Source organism: Tigriopus californicus, chromosome 9 (genome assembly GCF_007210705.1).
Source record: "Tigriopus californicus strain San Diego chromosome 9, Tcal_SD_v2.1, whole genome shotgun sequence".
Lineage (NCBI taxonomy): Eukaryota > Metazoa > Arthropoda > Copepoda > Harpacticoida > Harpacticidae > Tigriopus > Tigriopus californicus.
Window position 1 is genome coordinate 3,541,941 of NC_081448.1, and position 18,581 is coordinate 3,560,521.

General features: G+C 40.8%; 3 protein-coding genes across 3 annotated transcripts in view; 2 read left to right on the top strand and 1 right to left on the bottom strand.

Annotated features, from left to right (window-relative positions):
* Positions 1 to 2,017, top strand: part of LOC131886711 (uncharacterized) — a 7,499-nt gene extending 5,482 nt beyond the window's left edge. Inside the window, exons 3-5 of the mRNA XM_059235111.1 lie at positions 57 to 245; positions 303 to 506; positions 1,663 to 2,017. Coding sequence (XP_059091094.1) covers positions 57 to 245; positions 303 to 506; positions 1,663 to 1,949 — 680 coding nt within the window. The 3' untranslated portion in view covers positions 1,950 to 2,017. The remainder of the gene's footprint in view (positions 1 to 56; positions 246 to 302; positions 507 to 1,662) is intronic.
* Positions 2,018 to 5,627: 3,610 nt separating this feature from the next.
* LOC131887071 (coiled-coil domain-containing protein 86-like) lies at positions 5,628 to 8,248 on the bottom strand. Its single transcript, XM_059235568.1, has 2 exons — positions 7,511 to 8,248; positions 5,628 to 5,802 (listed from the first exon to the last, which is right to left on the bottom strand). The coding sequence occupies exons 1-2, from the start codon at positions 8,117 to 8,119 to the stop codon at positions 5,713 to 5,715; spliced, it is 699 nt and encodes a 232-aa protein (XP_059091551.1). The 5' UTR covers positions 8,120 to 8,248; the 3' UTR covers positions 5,628 to 5,712.
* A 3,067-nt stretch (positions 8,249 to 11,315) lies between these two features.
* LOC131887070 (CXXC-type zinc finger protein 1-like) lies at positions 11,316 to 16,560 on the top strand. The gene is made up of 7 exons (XM_059235567.1): positions 11,316 to 11,801; positions 13,321 to 13,488; positions 13,580 to 14,525; positions 15,238 to 15,537; positions 15,621 to 15,986; positions 16,063 to 16,200; positions 16,294 to 16,560. The coding sequence occupies exons 2-7, from the start codon at positions 13,418 to 13,420 to the stop codon at positions 16,498 to 16,500; spliced, it is 2,028 nt and encodes a 675-aa protein (XP_059091550.1). The 5' UTR covers positions 11,316 to 11,801; positions 13,321 to 13,417; the 3' UTR covers positions 16,501 to 16,560.
* The last annotated feature ends 2,021 nt before the right edge of the window (positions 16,561 to 18,581 follow it).

Here is an 18,581-nt window from a genome sequence, read left to right on the forward strand (position 1 = left end):
AAGCTATGTAAAGGCACGAGCAAGGCATTAAAAGAATGATTGTCTTCATACTATAGAAGCCATCCATTGCCCAGAAACTCATCCATGGGCAATTGCAAATGGTACCCAATGCTGTGAACGATTCCATAACGCCAATGATTTTAGCAGAGCATTGGATTGGCATGACCCGGAATCATTGTGCTATGGAGGCAATTCAATCTCCTGCCCTACAAGAACATATTGTGAGACTGCGGTTGAATATAAGGGTAAGCTAGTTTCTCTCACTTGAAGTGCATTTGAATGATTCTACATTTTCATCTCAGATCCGGACAATTGCCCTAAAGAGTATTCATTTCAAATTCGGAATGCGTGCTGTAAAACTAACATTAGAACAACGGGTGGAACTTGCAATGGTGGCATAATGGGCACCGATGATGATCCACAATGTTGCAAGCCAGAGTATTTGTACCAACCTTCTCATTGTCAAACATTCAAAAAGCGATGCCGGTCGACCTCTACGAATCCAGGTACATCATGATTTTCGAAAAAAAATGTTTTCCATTGTAAAATAATTGGAATAAGTCACCGTTATTTGTTTCTTTGCCGCTTGATATCTTCCGCATTTAACTACCCCAAAGCATGACATCAATTTTTCTGACCTGGCGTAGTGGCTAGCTCAGTTTCCTATCCTTGGAGAGGTCCCCGATTCGACCCTCAGTACCCAGATACCCAGGTATTGAATGTTGGTCTAGAATGGTTTGGAAGAAGTTATCCAGGTCATCTTTGAATTTGGGAAGGGGATTATTTCCGGCACAGATGACCCGCAGGAAGGCGGGAAGTTTGTTGAAGAGTCCCGGGCCTCTTTCAAGAAAAGAGTGCCGCATGATTGACCTAGAAACCGCATTCTTGTAATAGTTCAAATGGAGTTGAATACAAGTGCTAGGTTCATTATTTCGGTGGGCGAAATTAATGCCCGTGTCATAGGACAGCCCATAGACAGACTTAAAAGGAGGTAGTATGGCATACTGCTCGTGTCTCCTTTGCACACTGTACAAGTGTAGATGTTGGAGTCGATCCCAGTAGAAAAGTTTAGACATTCCAGTGATTTGCCGAGTGAAGCGCGGGAGTATGCTCTCCATTTTGTTGAGTTCGCCAACTAGATATGGGCTCCAAATCAATGAGGCATAGTCCAGATGGGGTTGTACGATGGATTTGTAGATGGTAACCATAGCTAACCTATTCCTGGTCTTGAAGGTGCGTAAGGCCCAGTTTGCCATCTGAGCAGCTTTAGTTACCTTTTAGCTAAGGAGAATGTTGAACTTTCCATCATCCTAAGTGAGTTGCGAGAGAAGAACGAGGGTTGCCTCTCAAACTACTTTTTACGACAGGGCAAGAAAAAGGTCTCTGTTTTCCCAAGCAATGAAAAATACGAACATTTCATCCCTGGGTCAGATTTTTACTTCACATTCAATGACTATTAACGGTTGATGCACTCCTTTTCGCTGTGTTCTAAACTTACCACACTAAGAATTTTCAAGATCTAGAGGGAGAAGAACTTGACATCGTAAAATTCTCGACTACTGTTTATCCGTACAAGAATTCAACACATATGTTTTAATGCAAGTTATTTTAATCCTTAGATTTCCGCCAATACATATGGTCAAAATGTGATTTGCCTTTCAGACTGTCATTGGAGAGGTATTGGAGTTATTGGAAATGACCTTGGGGATCCTTACACGCCTGTTCAAGAATTTGACGGCACAGCGTATGTTGGTAACACAAAAGTATTTGACACGCACTTTGAATGTCAGTTCGAATGCCAAAAGGTGGCACAATGTGAGTTTTACTCGTTCCATGAACACACAATGAACCCTGATTTTGGTCGTGGCTTCTGTTACTTGAAGAGCAGTAAGGCTGCAGGAACCTGCGTCTACGAAGAAAAAACATCAGGCCCCAAGTATTGTCTGTAGGATGGAATGATATGAGATGACACGTCGATGATGATTTCAAGAAATAAAACAAAAAGTACTTTCTTTTTCAGAGGGAATGTGTTACACAATTTCACAGTTTATTTGAGGGCGCATGAATTCAGTGCTTGGTATTGTGGTCTAGTGATGCGTTTCGAGAACTCGAAGGTCAGCCTTTTATCGCTAGGGATCCCATCACAAGCTAAAGAAAGTGCAAATTGAACACAAAAACTCCTTATGTGAGTGGCAAAACGTGACCTTGCCGTTCTAGTTCTCGGAACTGCATGACTACTTTAAGACTGGTTTTTGATTTATCTACCCTTTTCGTTCGAATTGGGAGCCCAGCAAGAGTATTGTGGTCCATTACTCACAAGTTCATTTAAACAAGTTCCCTGTTGTCAAAACGTGTGAAGAAAATTTTCAAACGTATTGCGAAACCAAAAGGAGCAATTATTGTGCTTTTAAAAAGTAGCCTTGAACAAAAATATTATTATTTTTTATGGCACTCTATGCTCTTTTGAAATGTCTTGAACCTAGATTTTGTATTCTTTTGCAGTTTGGGACACCAAAACATTTAAGTCCAAGTTGTGGGCTATGACATCGCAAAACTATTTTGATAAAATCATTGACAAAAATTTGCTTCAAGTTCGGCCAATAACGCAGATTGTTGGTGGAATAATCCATACAATTACATTTTCATGTAATTGTAATTTATGCCATTGAGAAGTAGAGTAATTGTAATTCATTACATTTGAAGGCATGTAATTGAGATATGAGATATTTCAATTCAAAATTGAAATTACATTTCCTTCCGCAAAACAAAAAAATGTGCATCTTAACCAATCTATTGGACTTAGGCTCAATCATAGACCAATTCTCATCCAAATTTGCGCTTATGGAGCAGTGTGTATGCCCTCATTACTCTTGTAGTACAATATTAGAAGGTGTTTAGCTTCTTCAGACCAAAGTAGATGCTAATTCATTTGATCAAAAGCTCGAAAAATAAGAACAATGGCGAATTAAGAGTAACGGTGGGCCAAATCCTTTCATTCTAAAGAGGTAGTCCGAAAAAAGTACTTAAGTCGTAATTAATTACAGTCTGAAAGTAGCTGTAATTACATAATTGCATTCCAAAATAAACTAATTGCAATTAATACATTTTAAAAAAATGTTTATTGCAAGATTGTTTCTCAATAGATCATAGATTACATTTTAGAGTGCAATTGGCACAAGTTTGCTTTATAGTCCTTGACCTCTCTTCAATTGATAATGCTTGAGCTACTCTCCAGCAAAACCATGATCTGGTCAACTTGCTGCTAACTAATCTAGCTGCTCTAGAAAAACAGATCCATGTAGCTTGGGCCAAAATATCGTAGAGATCATTGAAAACTCGTTCAACAGCATGCCACGTCGAATAAAGGTTTCTTTGAAAAGAAATAAGGATATGGTTGAAAGTAAATACACGTAGACCTACTCCCATTGGAAATTGTTCCTTATTGTGACATTCAATTAAGAGCATCGTGTAGAATCCCGAACAAAGTTTAAACAAATCGTAATTTCAGAAGTAGCAAAATTAAGACAAAAAATATTACCGACTTGATTTGATATCTAACCGGGAGTTACTTCAACATCATGCAATGCAATAAACTCATTGATCTACGATCATCAATTCAAAAACTTATCTTCCATGATCTACTTTCAAGGCCAAAGTACCATAGAGAAATTTGGTACCAAGCCCGTGCTAAATATTTACTCGTTTGTGAACTAGTGATGTGTTTCCATCCGGAAGGTCAGTATTTTTAGCAAAAAGGGACCCTTGGTTAGGGCTCCCATCACAAGCTAAAGAGAGTACAATATCCAAAAAAAGACTCCTTAAATGAATGGCGAAACGCGACCCTGCCGTTCTAGGTCTCGGAACCAGGGCTGCTTTAAAACTCGTTCCTGATCTTGGGTCTTCATTTCTCTACCCTTTTTCGTTGGAATGGGAGCCCTACCAGAGATTCTTCAAGCTAAATAGCTTATTTTCCGGATCGAAACCCATCACTATTGTGAACTGACGGTGCAAGTTCAAGCACTTCCATTTTCTGACCACTCTTGACCATGCAATTCTCTTAGCAAAGCTGGGACATTACGGATTTAGCCAAAATGTTACCCAATGGGTCCGAAATAATTTCCCAAATGTGACACCTTTTAAAACCACCATGTACGCGGAGGACACCACTCTTCAACATTTCGGTAACGATCTCGGAACAATGCAAGAGTACTGTATAGTTTGGTGATCTGGTTGAATGGTTCGAAGCAAACAAACTGTCGATCAATCTAGAAAAGACTAAACTCCTACTATTTGATGGTCGTCACAAAAAGGGGTCTACAGATTTCCACTTGATAAGCAACGGGAGACAAATTGAACAAATTGGGATGGGGCGCAAAGAAACCGCAATAAAGTTCCTAGGTGTATATTTAGATGAAAAACTGTCGTGGAAAAACCATGTGCTAGAGGTCGGAAAACGAATGAGACAAACCCTATTTACGCTATTTATGGCAAAAGACGCCCTTCCGCAAAAACTACGACTGGTTCTATACAACGCTCTAATAAAAAGCAAAATGGATTATTGCATTGAATTTTATAGCCATAGCTCGGCATTGAATAGCCTATTGACTTTGCAAAAAAAAGCCATCAGATGGATTGTCAGGGCAAAGACGAAAGCACATACCGGTGCATATTTTAAAAAACTAAACGTATTACATATTAAGGATCTAGCATTAGTAGCGCAACTGAAATATGCTTATCTTTGCTTGAAGGAATTGACGCCTAAAATCATCAACACTTTTTCATACAAAGCACGAAGGGGAGGAGAAATCGTCATTAACCTTCCATTTGCTCGCAAAACTTGGCTGCAAAAGCTACCAGACTACTCTCTCGCGCAAACGTGGAACGAATTTCAAAGAACAAATTATATTAAGTTCGACCTGCTGTTGGATTCGAAACGATGGATAGGGCGTGTTAAAGATCTTGTCATCAGCTCATACTCAACGGTCTGTACGTTTAAAGAATGTTTCTCGTGTCAAAGATCTGGGTTTTCCTAGAGTTTGTGACTGAACCGTGCCTCGGATTTTGTCCTCGACTGACCAGCCCTAAGACCAATGCCGGTACCTGAAGCCGTAAGATGGACACAATAACTTTATCTGTCCCATCCATGATCCGTTGAAAACACGCCGTCACGGCTTACATGGATCAATGGTCTCGTTTCATTTAATTTCAAAACGCTCAAATTTCAAAAAATATGCTCCCACCCTTTTGTCCTATTTGACGTTAGCCTCGTTTTAAGCGACATATTCCTCGTGTTTGTGAGGCCATTGACATTTCCTACAAAGGAAAATTGTTCCCTTTACGTAAGAACTAGATATTCACATTCAACAGAGCATTAGACACCCCCTACTCTAAAACTTCATGATCTTATTTCTGTAGAGTTAACGAGAGCCAATTTATTCCGATGTTCTGGAGTTTTTTTCCGCACCAATAGGTTTGAAACTCCATCCTGGACTATGACGCTGCTCATTGTGATTATGTTTTTGGGTGATGCTATGGCCGAGCTCGGTTTCCAGACGTGGGTGTGTCTCTCTTTTAACTCAAAATGCAATTAAATGGGTCATCATATTAACAAATAACTCATGTCAATGTTCTCGCGATATTGTATGATTATTCTTTTGATCAGCTTGAAAAATGAGTTTAAATTGTAGACCATGCATTCGTAGGAAATGAACATCACTTTTGCACTTGATCCAGAACGTCTCGCTTGACCAACATTTTGAGTTGCTTTTTCTTCATGCGTTTGATTTTGGCCGGGTTCTTGATCTAGAAGAACAAAAAAAAGCAAGATCATTAATAGATATCAAGGCTAACTAAACTAAATTTTCTTCAGAAATACAAGGTCAAGCACGAGCAAGGGCTTTGTTTTTCCATCGGACCTACGCATGAGATCACTAAGATCCAAAATGGCAAATTTAAGAAAAATCATGAGTCAACTACGGCAATTTCGAATATTAGGCACCCAAAAGGTGTTCGTTCCGTTTATGAAAACCGGTGAGTTCTCATTATATATATTTTCGTGGCTTATCCGCTTCACCTCTTTTCCATTTGACCCCTTCAAGGAACCAATGGGGTACCACCCCTCGCATGGTTTCGGGAATGCAAATTTTGAAATGCGACAGTACTAAATTTCACCCAGTTGCATTTCAAAATTTGCGTTCACGAAATTATCTGATACTCTCAGTCTGGTAGGTGCGACTTCGAACAAATCGTTTCTCAAAATATGCGCTCACAAAACCATGCGGGGTACCCCATTCAATTCAGCATCGATCGAAACTCTCAACTCAGATTGGTTGAAGCAAATGGTAAAGCGGTCATACAGATAAGCCGTGAAAATATCTGCTATTCATAACATGAAGTAGCCATCAAAGCTCCGGCCAAGCTCAGAAACAGGGTACCGGGTGAGATTTATTGCAATTGCCAAAGTTCGAAAGCGGCCGCGCAAAATGAAAAAACAAATCACTTAACTTAACTCGCCCGTTCCATGGTCTACAAAATGGGCTAAAAAAATACACAGACATGCTTTTACTGTACAATTGAATATGTGTCTCGAACCATCCTTTGACCAAGAACTACGAAACCATCCCCTTGATTAGTAATATAATAACAACTAAAATATCGACCAGGGTCTTGAATTCATAATTGGGAAGTGTGTGAAAGAATGGTGGTTTTTCAACACGAATTTGAAATTTCATCATTAGTTTACGCCCCAATTAAGCCAACCAACAACAAAAATAAGTCATGAACGATGTAACTTTACTTCCAGTGCTACATAGATGATCATTGGACCCTATCAATAACTTGACTTTGAGTCGATTGAATTTCAAAGTCTAGTTGCCCTTATTAGTCATGAGTCCCCTCCAAGGGCATGATGAACTAAGGCTCTTCTTGTTGTCAATCATCTCTCGAGGGCTAATTCATCCGTTCTATCTATAACGAGGTTTGAAACGGCAATACTTTTGACTCAATCATTTGATCGAAGCTGAAAATTGACACCCGTACAAAGTGAACGACCTGGGGTCCTTCTCATTAAAAGAACGTAAAACATTCAAGAATGCCTGTCGCCCAGTGTTTGATGGATTAGCCTTCGGGCTATGATTTTAGAAAACTGGCAAGGGGATGTATGGGTTATCTTGTAGTAAAACAAAAAAATCCGTTAAATCAGTTAGTCATGGGAATGCTCTAGGTTACCTTTAAGATCAAGATTAATCCTGATTGAGTTAAAGCATTTATTAAGTATTGGATAATAATGTTAAAGTAATAACCTAACATAGTGTGTCATTTCTGAATTTTTCTTCATGGCCCAAGGATGATATTGATAATCTAATGTCTGATCCCCTCCCTACTATCCCACTACTAAAATGTCTGAGGAACATGCGTACTCAATGGACGTAGCGCGGGAGCTTGGTTTGGCATCCGTTATATTCTAAGATAACCGGATGGACGTGGATGTATGAGCGTTTGAAGTACTTACGATCTGATAGACTTCGGATTTCTTCTGGTTCTCTTCCTTACGTTTCAGATTGTGCTCTCGGCGTTGTTGGTGTTCCAGTTTCTTTTGACGAAGTTCATCTTTCAAGCTTTGCTCAAAGGCCTTGACGCGTTGCAGCTCTTCTTTCCGATGAGCGCGGGCTTCAAAAGTGGTCTTCAAGCCTTTACTCTGGATCACCGAGCGGAATCGATCTCGATCGCTCTTCCAAAAGCGACCCGATTTGCATTTGCCCTTAGGAATCGTCACCGCTGATATCATACCACCTACGCGCTTATCCGTCACTTGACTCGACTTGGGCGGGGCCGAGGGCGGGTTTTCGCCCTTTTTAACGGGCGAGACGACTTCCTGGATAGGCGCCAATTGGGTCAAGCCCGGGTTGGCATGGGTAGGAGCGGCGGGTTCGCTAGCCGAGACGTGGGATGCGTCCGAGACATCCGATCCGCCGGAGTGTCGCCGGGATCGACGGGGACTGTCCACTTGAGCTTGGGCTTGTTGCAAGGTCAGATCGGGGCGGATGCCGCTTAATCGACGACTCTTGCGCACGGCTAGTGTGGCCTCCGAAGATTCCGAGTCACTTTTGACACGTGTCATGATACTGGATGTGGCACAGAACTGTATGGATTTTAAAGTTGTGGTGATGGTTCAGTTCTCGGCCGAATCGATTGTCCTCTGTTTTCACACACGTGTCTGTTTTGTTTTCTTTCTTGAATTTGTCGAAGCTGGTTTTAGCGTACGTTTTTTAGGAGGTTGCGTGACGGAACATTGTCGACGGGCCCAACTCTTGAAGAGCTCTATGTACATTCAAGACTTAACCTTTAAACGTTTCTTTACAATCCTCTAAGGTTACGTTACGAACTGCGACCTGCGATCTCGGGGGAGGCTAGCCCTCTACGTATATAGAGTGAACTCTGGCACAAAAGCCAGTGACTCAAACCGTTGATTACCATAATTAGCTCCACTGGAGGGTCTATTTCACATGGTCGTTTCATAACTAAGACCAATTTTGGTGCGTGGCTTACATACGATATTAGACCTGGGAGCTAAAGCTAGAAGCCAATATTTCATTACTCAGACTTAACAACAATGAGATTGCAGTGTCATCGAACATCCCTCTTTTTCGTGGCGGCAGTAGACATTTTTGTCATGTACGTCATCAATCTTTTCCATCTGAGTAATATAATGAAAAAATTGTGACAATTTCATTGGAGAGTCTATTGCTCAAATAGAAAATCCTCGTAATAATAGTTTAGAGGTTTTTGTGCAACAAACACTTAGTAATCTGACAATTTTTGGCCTTGAAAACAAGTCATTAGAATAGAACAAAACTTAAAAACTGATTTGGATCAATGCCGTGCTTAATTTCACCCTTTAGACCCAAACCAGATGCTAAAGCAACTGAATTTTTTTTTAAATCTTTTGCACAGCATTGTTCTCAACTTTATGCGTGAATTTCTTTTGATTTAAGGATTGCCAGTCACTCTTTTCAACCATCAGAACGAAATGGAGCAAAGAAAAGAAAAACGAAAATAAGAAGTGTCAAAGAAACTAATCGTTTTCTTGCCCCAATTTTCTTCCTGTTTCCAGATTTTGTCACGGGCTCAAGGTTCCCCAAAGGTGACGACAACAAAATCAATTAAATTGTGTGACAACAAAATTAACAGAACCTGAATATTTGATTCAACATCTTCCAAATTTCTCGGTCGAACAGATATGCAAGATTTCATTAATAATTCATGTGAACTGAGCAATCTAATGGAGCAAAATCGACCCAAGAATATCTTAGAGTTGCTAACTCAAGGACTAGCTCGGCCTGCCAACTCAACTTCGTTGGTAGACCAAATATCAAATAAACATTGAAGGGTTTACTAGAACTGGGGATTATATTCCCTGCATCAGTTTAAAAACCTGTAAAAAATAAACCAAACCAAACAAGGAAATGGCCAATTTGAGCACGACAGTGCTGGCGTGATAAATCTGCTTACGCCGTAAGCTTTCAAGTCAATACTGCCAAGTTTGTTCCACTTTCCATAATAATATAGCCTTTTTAAAATTGGACCAAAAGTCAAAAACTCACCTTTAATGGTTCTTGAATATTCTTAATGTGACAAAAATGGTCAAATTGCCACACATGAAATTAAAAATGTCTAATTATCTACTCTTGGAGAAAATGTTTAAGAAATATTTCAAAGAAACGTTTTTACCTGCTCCATTCATTCTTTTCAGAATCTTTTCAGAATACTTGTGACATGTCATGAAAGAGATTGCTTTTCCCGTAATTATGTATAACTGTATATACCATTTTGAAAGACTTGACCTAAAAGAACAGTACAATTTAAAAAATTAAAATCGGCCCATCTGCCTTTTACTTGCTGGAGGCTGACCAGGCTGGCTCATTAAGTGCCCTCTATATTGTAGAAAATAAAGCATATTTGGTGTAGCCATTGAGTGCGCGACATTGATGTGACCCAATCTGCCTGCGACCAAACTTCCAATCCAGTACTGCCAAGATTGCTCCCGGATTGCTTTTTTGGGTCAGATTTAGTAACACTTTCTGAACCAAAAAACCAATCCGGGACCAATCTTGACAGTACTGGATTGGAAGTTTCGTCGCAAGCAGATTGGGTCACATTAGCAATACGCAACTTGTGCCGCGGAAAGCTCGAACCAAGATCAGATGTCTTCTAGTGCGGTTTTGTAGAGCTATGAGTTGCCTCCTGATCAGATGCATTCACAAGGGGGAAAGTGCTCAATAAATTCCATCTTCAAGTTCAAGCACTAAAGTAGGAGGTAACGCAAAACTGAAACATTTTCTAGCGAGGTTTCAGAGAGCTCTCAACTCCAGTGCTTGCGTACTCCCGGGTGTAGCGAAAGAGGTCTAAAATAAACAAACGCCCAGAGAAGGGATAAGTGTCTCCAAGTATTGCGCTAAAGTGTTATACTTACGTCTTTTTGAAAAAAATATGGAAGAACTGGCCAGAAGACAAAGGTTTATGTCAAACCAATCGATTTTCCAAAAATTGGGGCAATGATACACTTTGGTGGAGCTTCAGCAGCAGTAGTAGATTCTTCAAGACTACAGTGGAGCTTGTTTGGAGGGAGCTAAGCATAGATGGGTCAAGACATGGAAAAATTAACGAGACACAACTACTGATTTTAGTATCCAGTGAAGGTCAGGTCATGGAGTGAAAGTAATGGCCTCCAAAAGGAAAACTCTGAACAATATATGTGAGCTGACTGAACTCTGAAAGGTTCATGTGAAAGGTCCCCATTAAAAAGCCAGACGTCACTGGTTTGTACGTTTGTTGCCTCTGGCAAGCGACCAAACTATCACAAAATGAGAAGACAATTAGCAATTTAATTGCATTAGAAAATCGTTTGTTGAGACCATGCCTTCTGTAGGGTCACAACCAATGGTATTGGCATTCGCAAATCGTCTGGTCCTCAAATTCTGAGTATGATCTCCAGTCTAAGATTAGGAAGTTACAACTGACGTAAATAAGTTCTTTGAACATTGCCGAATTGCCAATTTTCCTAATCTATTAAGTCAGTTTTCGATGGTGTGCCCATCACTGCCGTTGCCGCTCGTTGTCAACGGTCCCTCAATGGTTTGTGATTGTACTTGCGCCCCCCCTCACCACCTCCTCTCGTCTACCTACCTTACTGCTGCTTCTGTGTGTCCCCTAAAGTGTAGTTTAACCAAAATTGGTTATTCAGTTACATAAAGGCGTCATTACCATCGAAACGCCATGTGGCCTATTTCCTGACCATAGTGCTACCATTCATATGGAGACACTATGTCGCCTTAGAGCTATGCTTCTATTTTTCACCACAACTTTCAGCCAAGTTACAGCTCCTTTGTTCAAAACATGATGCAGGAGTTACTTTGATATGGCTTGTGTAATATGAATTGAAGGCTTCTCCGACATCGACACGCCTCCCGCCTATTGAGCAATAACAACTACCAAAAGTTTTTGGAGTGGACTTGGATGGTGGCAGTGAGAAGTCTGGCCGCTTTTAGTGATTTGACCGTGTTCTGCTGCAGCCATCATGTTGCCCATCTCAGTTTGTGTTTCAACAATCATCTTAGACATTGGCATTAGTTTGATCCCAACCTGACCCGCTAAAGGCTGTTTCAAATCACCAGAATTCACGAGCCATATATCTGATTGTGTCGCCTCAACTGGGTTCAAACCATTCCCAAACCATCAGTGCAGACCAATCATATTTGACTCTCAACGCAGTTTAGCTTTGCTTGGACATCCTCCAGACGTTTGTGAGTTGAATTGTTACCGGTAGAAAGCGTTGATTTAATCTGGCATAAAGCAATGGAAGACGTGTTGCTTCCACTGATATTACATGCATTACGTTGAGGGGCTCTCAGCCTCGTCTAGGTGTAGATAAACAGTATTGAATTTCAAGTGCAGTTTCTTTTCATTAAAAAGTATTCTTTTTTTTTAACACGTCACTTTTCTCCCAATTCACACTAAAATACAGCTTAGTAAGTCTTTTCACGTTATGGTAAAAAATACTAGATCAAGCATTTTGTACTCAATTACATCTAAGTACATTATGTACATCTAAGCCACATAACAATATTTTCACATCATGCAATCTCTCGTGTGGAAGGGCAATTTTTTTTCTTAGCCTTTATTGCGACATGACTTCTCATTGGATCACATTTATTACAATTTTTTCAATATATGATAATTTGATCTTGTCCTATCCTGGGTGTTAGGTCCGCCATTCGAGGCGATGATCAATGATAAAAATTTGACCGTTTCCAGAGATTTTGGCCTTAAAACATACCGTAAGACGTGTTGTGAACCTCAAACACCAACTTCACTTGATGAACAATTGAAGGCGCTTTTATGGGGATCTTTTTTTCTTTCGTTAGTTTTGCTTGCCAAGCTTTATTTAAGTAAGTAAGAGTGCGTGAAACCTCAGGAAACTCTAAGCCCTAAGGCTTGTTTCCAAGGGTAGGATTGCATTAGAATCGGAAAAGATCACAGTAATATTACTCTTTTGTGTAGCAAATCGTTCACCAGAAGGCTTTGGGTAGGAACAGGTGGAGCCGTTTGAAGTGATAATGTTGTCATCATGTGGCTCAGAAATAGTCTTGAGTACGTATGGCTTGATCGAACTCTTTTGATAACGTGAAAAAGCTTTTCGAGCTCTACAGTATTTTGACGTCAATTGGGAGAAAAGTGAAAACATCTAGTATAGAAAAAGTAAATGTCTTATTCTAATTTTATCCACTCGCAGTACCAAATACTAGTTCATGAAACATTGCGGTACTCTCTCTCTCTCTCTCTGTCATTGCAGTTACTTTTCTCCTTTTGGTAATTGGGTGCCCATTCTGGGTTCAAGATTAAAGCTTTTGTAGGGTTTGATTGGCTAAGATTCAATTCCTTCAATCTTTTATCTCTTAGTGCTGGGTAGAAGTTCGCTGGAATGAGTTTAAATACTTCGATCAATATTGATTTTAAAAGCAAAAGAAAACTAACTTTTTGCCAGGAGATGGGCGAAATAATGGTAATGTATACTTATACATTTTGAATGATGTAAATCAGTCCTGCGTTGTTGTAAATAGTCCAATGTTTTCCCCAAAACCCCATCGGTTTGGTTGTAGAAACAACTGAGATACATGAACCTTTTGTCGAAATTAAAAAAAAAATTGTGAGATTTCAAATGTTTATGTCAAAAAAATCTATATATTTTCCCGTACACACACGTACAGGAATAAAGTGAAGTCTTGAACACGTCACGGCATTAATTGTGGATCACCTTTTTAGGAATAACTTTATCAAAACACAGTTTCCACTAAGAAGCCTGTGCAAACCGACCTGGGAACTTCAAATTTCCACAAAAAAGTCTTGAATTGTGGATAAGATGAGTGAATCCGAAGAAGAGGACGAGCTATACTGCATTTGCCGCTCCAAAGATGTCAAAAGATTCATGATGTAAGCCATATCAACTTTGTCTTGTTCATGTTCTAGTAAAGTTTTAGAAAAAAGGTTCTGGGCAATATATCAAATAATGTTTTTTTTGCAGTGGGTGTGACCATTGTGAAGATTGGTTTCACGGGGATTGCATCAATGTGACGGAAAAAGAGGCCAAATACATAAAGAAATTCTACTGTCCCGAATGTCGACGGAAGAACTCTGAGCTGAAGGTTGTCTACAAATCCAAATATCTGGAAAAATATCCTGAAAAAGATGGCAAATTATCGGCCGGAATATCCAAAGAATCTACAAAATCTCATGTAAACAAAGACAAGCACCGAGAATTCAACAAAAGTGGCGATGAACAGAAAAGACATCCGCCCAATCATCCCCAGCATCGCAAGAAGAGCAAAGACAAAGACCGCGAGAAAGATCGGGAGAAAGACCGCGAGAAAGATCGGGAGAAAGATCGGGAAAAAGATCGGGAAAAAGATCGGGAAAAAGATCGGGAGAAGGAGAGGGAGAGGGAAAAAAGAAAGGAAAAAGAGCGAGATCGGGAAAGGCGAAAGGAAAAGGAGCGCGAGGAAAGGAAGAAGGAGAAAGAGCGGGAAAGAAGGAAAGAGGAAGAGAGAAGGGTCAAAGAGGAAGAAAAACGAGCCCTGAAAAAAGAAGAGGAACGCAAGGCTGCCAAAAAGGAAGAGGATAAGAAACCCATTAAACTAGAAGACGAATCTGGACTGAAAGAAGAAAAAGCGGCCATCAAGACCGGAGATTCTGCCTCGCAAGTCATTCAAGATAGAATCACCTCTGTGGGACAAAAGCTACACCTCCTTAAGCGAGAAGCCTCGCTCAGTGATTATGAGGAGCCCTCTGTTAAACACCACGACAAGGACAAGTCCTTGAAGCCGCCTCCGTCCAAAAAGGAAAGAAAAGATGTATTGATGGCCAGAAATTTGTCTGACGAGTCAGAAGATTCCGCCTCTGATGCGTGGGAACCTCCAGTCTTGGCGCCTAGTAGCAAGACGAAAAAGAAGGAAAATTCCACCTCCAAAAAGGTATAAGACAAAGAGAAAGGGTATACGGTAACCAATAAATAGTTTTTAGATCCACGGACTTCTAGACACGTGGACTGCGAACAGAAGCAGAAATTTGTTCTCTCCTGCTTCACTTTATTCAAAATTGGCACTTCAAAGGATCACAGATTGTGTTGACATTTGGTCAAATTTAAGCCCAAAATCATGCTCAGACTACTGGGGAAATGTTGCCAAAGCTATGAAGTAATAATCTTTACATAAATGTAGAACTTTCGGCCTACTCTTCGTCAACTAAATCAGCTTTTGCCACTATCACTGAAACAAACCACAACACTTTACAAGAAGATGACAACTATGAAAAGTTCGATTTTAATTGCTTATTGGGTTCATCCACCATTTCCCCATTTAATTTGGAAGACTTAAAGGTTCCCTAGCCGTAAAAGAAGGAATTATGCTAAAATAGACGAAAATGCCAAAACCAATTTAAGCCAGAACGTTACATTATCTAGGAATTACTCAATAAAACCTTCTAGTAGTCTGTACATTGCTAAAATAGTACTTAATGATTCACTTGATATGGCCTTTTATTATTTTACCTCTTCACGCAGACCCCAATGTAAGAAGGAAAGGTCAGAGGCATAAGGTTATTTGTCGATTTGTTCTAATAGAGCCTGAACGCTAGCCCAATTGTTCCGCGAGATAAACCTATATCTGTGCTTCTTTTTGCGTACAGAAAACCAAAGCCACGGCCAACCCCAAAGCAAGGAAGCGGAAAGGTCGTCGAGGATGTTACGAGTCCTCGTCGGAATGTGAGCCGGAAAGGATTGATACCAGACCCAAGCAATGCCATGAGCCCACGTGTATTCAAACGGCACGATATGGATCCAAATATTGCTCGGATCGATGTGGACTGGCCTTGGCCACACGAAGGATCTACCAGACCCTCCCGGATCGAATCCGGGAATGGAATCTCACGCCTTGCGAAGCCGAAAAAAATAACCGAAAAGAGCTCGAGATTATTCGCGCCAAACAGGTACGGCAACAATATTCACCCTCACTTTGTCCTTGTCTGGTATGAACTTTGCCAAGGTAATTTCACTCGCCTCAATCTTGTAGAACGATGTGAAAAATCGTATGGAACAACTAAACAGAGAGTTCAAGATGTTAGAGGAGGTGATTTCCAAAGGGAAAACTCTCTCCATTGAGGAAAATGATGACGACTCGGATGAAGAGACTAACGAAACCACCGTTCATTGCGTGACATGTGGAGCTTTAATCAATGTCAACACGGCCATGAGACACATGGAGCGGTGTTACAACCGAATCGAGTCCAAGACATCGTTTGCTTCCAAGTTCAAAACCCAAATCGAGGATCATCGCATGTTTTGTGACTTCTATAACCCCAAGGAAGACACCTATTGCAAGCGATTGCAGGTTCTCTGTCCGGAACATAATCCAGACTCGAAAGTCTCTGAGGAAGAGGTATGTCCTTGATATCGAGATAGCCTTTTGGCTTGAGAGATGGTGGTGATGATTTGGTTACTTGATTCTCCTCCAGGTTTGTGGATACCCTCTTCAAAAAGAGCTCTTCGGCAAACCGCATGCGTTTTGTCTCAAACCCAAGAAGATTTGCCATCAACATTTCTGTTGGGAAAAGTTACGTCGAGCCGAGATCGATTTATCGAGAGTGAAAATGGTAAATATACCTTTGACCCATACCTATGGTTCGATCCATTTATCTATGAAATGTGAGAGTGATGAACAACGTTGTATTATCTAATGTCTTTAGTGGATGAAAGTGGACGAGCTCTTGGAACAAGAACGGCAGGTCAAATCGGCTATGGCCAGCAGAGCGGGAGTGATCGGGCTCATGCTTCATTCGACTTTCAATCACGAATTGGACGGCCGATGGCAAGCAGCTCAAAGGGCTGCAGCTCAACAACGAAAGGTTCAAGCCACGCAAATGAATAAACATAATCAAAAGCCCGTTAGATGAGATTGATGAAAATGAAAGACATGAATAAACGAGAGGTGGTGGTAATCATTTTAGAATTAACTCATCCAATATTTTTGAAGGTACTCTGTTATAGTCAGCTTATTTCGATAGGGCTTTCAGGTGAAACGGATTTTTTTGTTTGGGTTTTCACTTCGTTTTCTAACCGCCGTAAAATGTAATCTCCAGTACTGTACGAAAGGTTATATTTCGTCTGCTTTTTACTTTTTAATCTTTAAATGATAATTGGCCTACTTGCGAATGTTAGTTGGCAGACCAAGCTAGCCCTTGAATGTGGGGTTGATCTGGAATGCTAAATAAAAATTTGTTCAAGTCTGACTTGAAAGATGCAACCGGATCAACAAGAAAGAAGATATGTGGACTTCACTGTTCGAACTAGCCTGGATTCTCGAGGGCTTGATGGTGCTCTCAAAACGCACATTAAGCCTCTATTAAGTCACTAGAATTGACCCTAAATCCTGGGTTGGGACAAAGCTCATGGATGCTTTTGAAGACGTACAGTATCAGATACCTTTCGTACCTTCTCTGAACACTGTCCAGTCCCAACTTTTTTCAGTCTCTCCCAATAGGAGATCTCTCTCATTCCTGTAATGTTCCTAGTGAAACATCTTTGGCCTTGTTCGACCTTTTGCAAACCTGTTGCACTCATTGGAGCCCAAATGGGTGAAGCATATTCAAGATGAGCTGAACAATCGACTTGTTCAGAGTTAGCATCGTGATAGACTTGCTCAATATCTTTACCTCCGCTTATCTACGAGTGGAGTATTCAAAGGAATTTCATTCCGTTCAGGGCCATATTTCTCTCATTAACCCAGGAGTAGGTTCTATCTAGGTCCTTTGCCAGGTTACTGGAATCTTGGCCATTTCTACTAGAAAATAACTTAGTCTCGTCAGCATAAGAAGAGAGACTGGCAGTAATATCTGCTTTTGAAGCGGGGCAACTAATGCTATAAAAAGGAGGGGCCCTAAGATGGAGCCCTATGGCCCATCTGACTTGACAACATATACCTAGGTCACTGAGGGCGGCTTTACACTACGATAAAAAACCAGGATTGAATCTGGTTTGAGAATGAAAGTAGGACTAGTGCTGGGGCGAGTCCAAACTCGAGTCCGAGTCCTTTCTAAAAGACTCAAGTCCGGATTTGTGAATAAAGTTTCACTCTGGTTTAAATTTCGCAAAATTATTCTTTTTGCTCGACTTGAGGACCGTGAAAAACTCGAGTTCTCTGCTGGACTCGCCCCATAACTAGCCCTATTTCAAGCCTTAAACCGGATTCAATCCTGTTTTTCCATCGTAGTGTAAAGCCGCCTTGAGCCATGTGAAAGGACAGAGATGGCTACCCACACACTCTTCTCTGTCCTTTCCCATTAACCTTTTTTTTATTATCCTCTTTGTATTCCTTTTGTTAGGTTTCCTTACTCTAAAGTTGATGCCTTAATTGTGACCAACATTAGGACCCGGAGCGGATGATCTGTCCCTGGAACGTCCCTCAACCCTCAAATGAAATGCAGGGACATAAGGGGAGTCTCATAGTAAAACATCCATTATGGGCATTTGCGACTACCCCGGCCCGTCATATATTCTGCTAAGTTCACTAGATCTTGGACCATCCTTTCCAACCGTAAAAAATCACGCCAATCAACGAAGTTATGTTTTAACGGAAGTGAAGCAAGAACTGATTTGGAGGGTTGGGTTTGGGGGAGGGTTGGACAACTGCAACTGAATAAGAACGTACCCTGGGATTAGGGATGGGATAAGGTATATTAGGGAGAAATGTGTTTATAGGAATGGGTGTGGATTTGGTACTCAAGGGAAGAGGAAGAAAGTGGGAGTGGGAGAGGAGTGAAAGGTAGGAGGAGGATATGTCGAAGCTAAACGGGTTGAGAAGAAGGGGTGGGGCGGGCTGAGGATTATAGGGATGGTCAGCTCTAAAACTACGAGACTGAACCTGTCTGCACCTTTACCTCCACATGGACGGAGGTACACCTGTATTGCTCGAACTGAGTTACGAGACTTTTACTAGCTAAGAAATGAATGGTGTTGACATCGAGAGAGTAAGTCA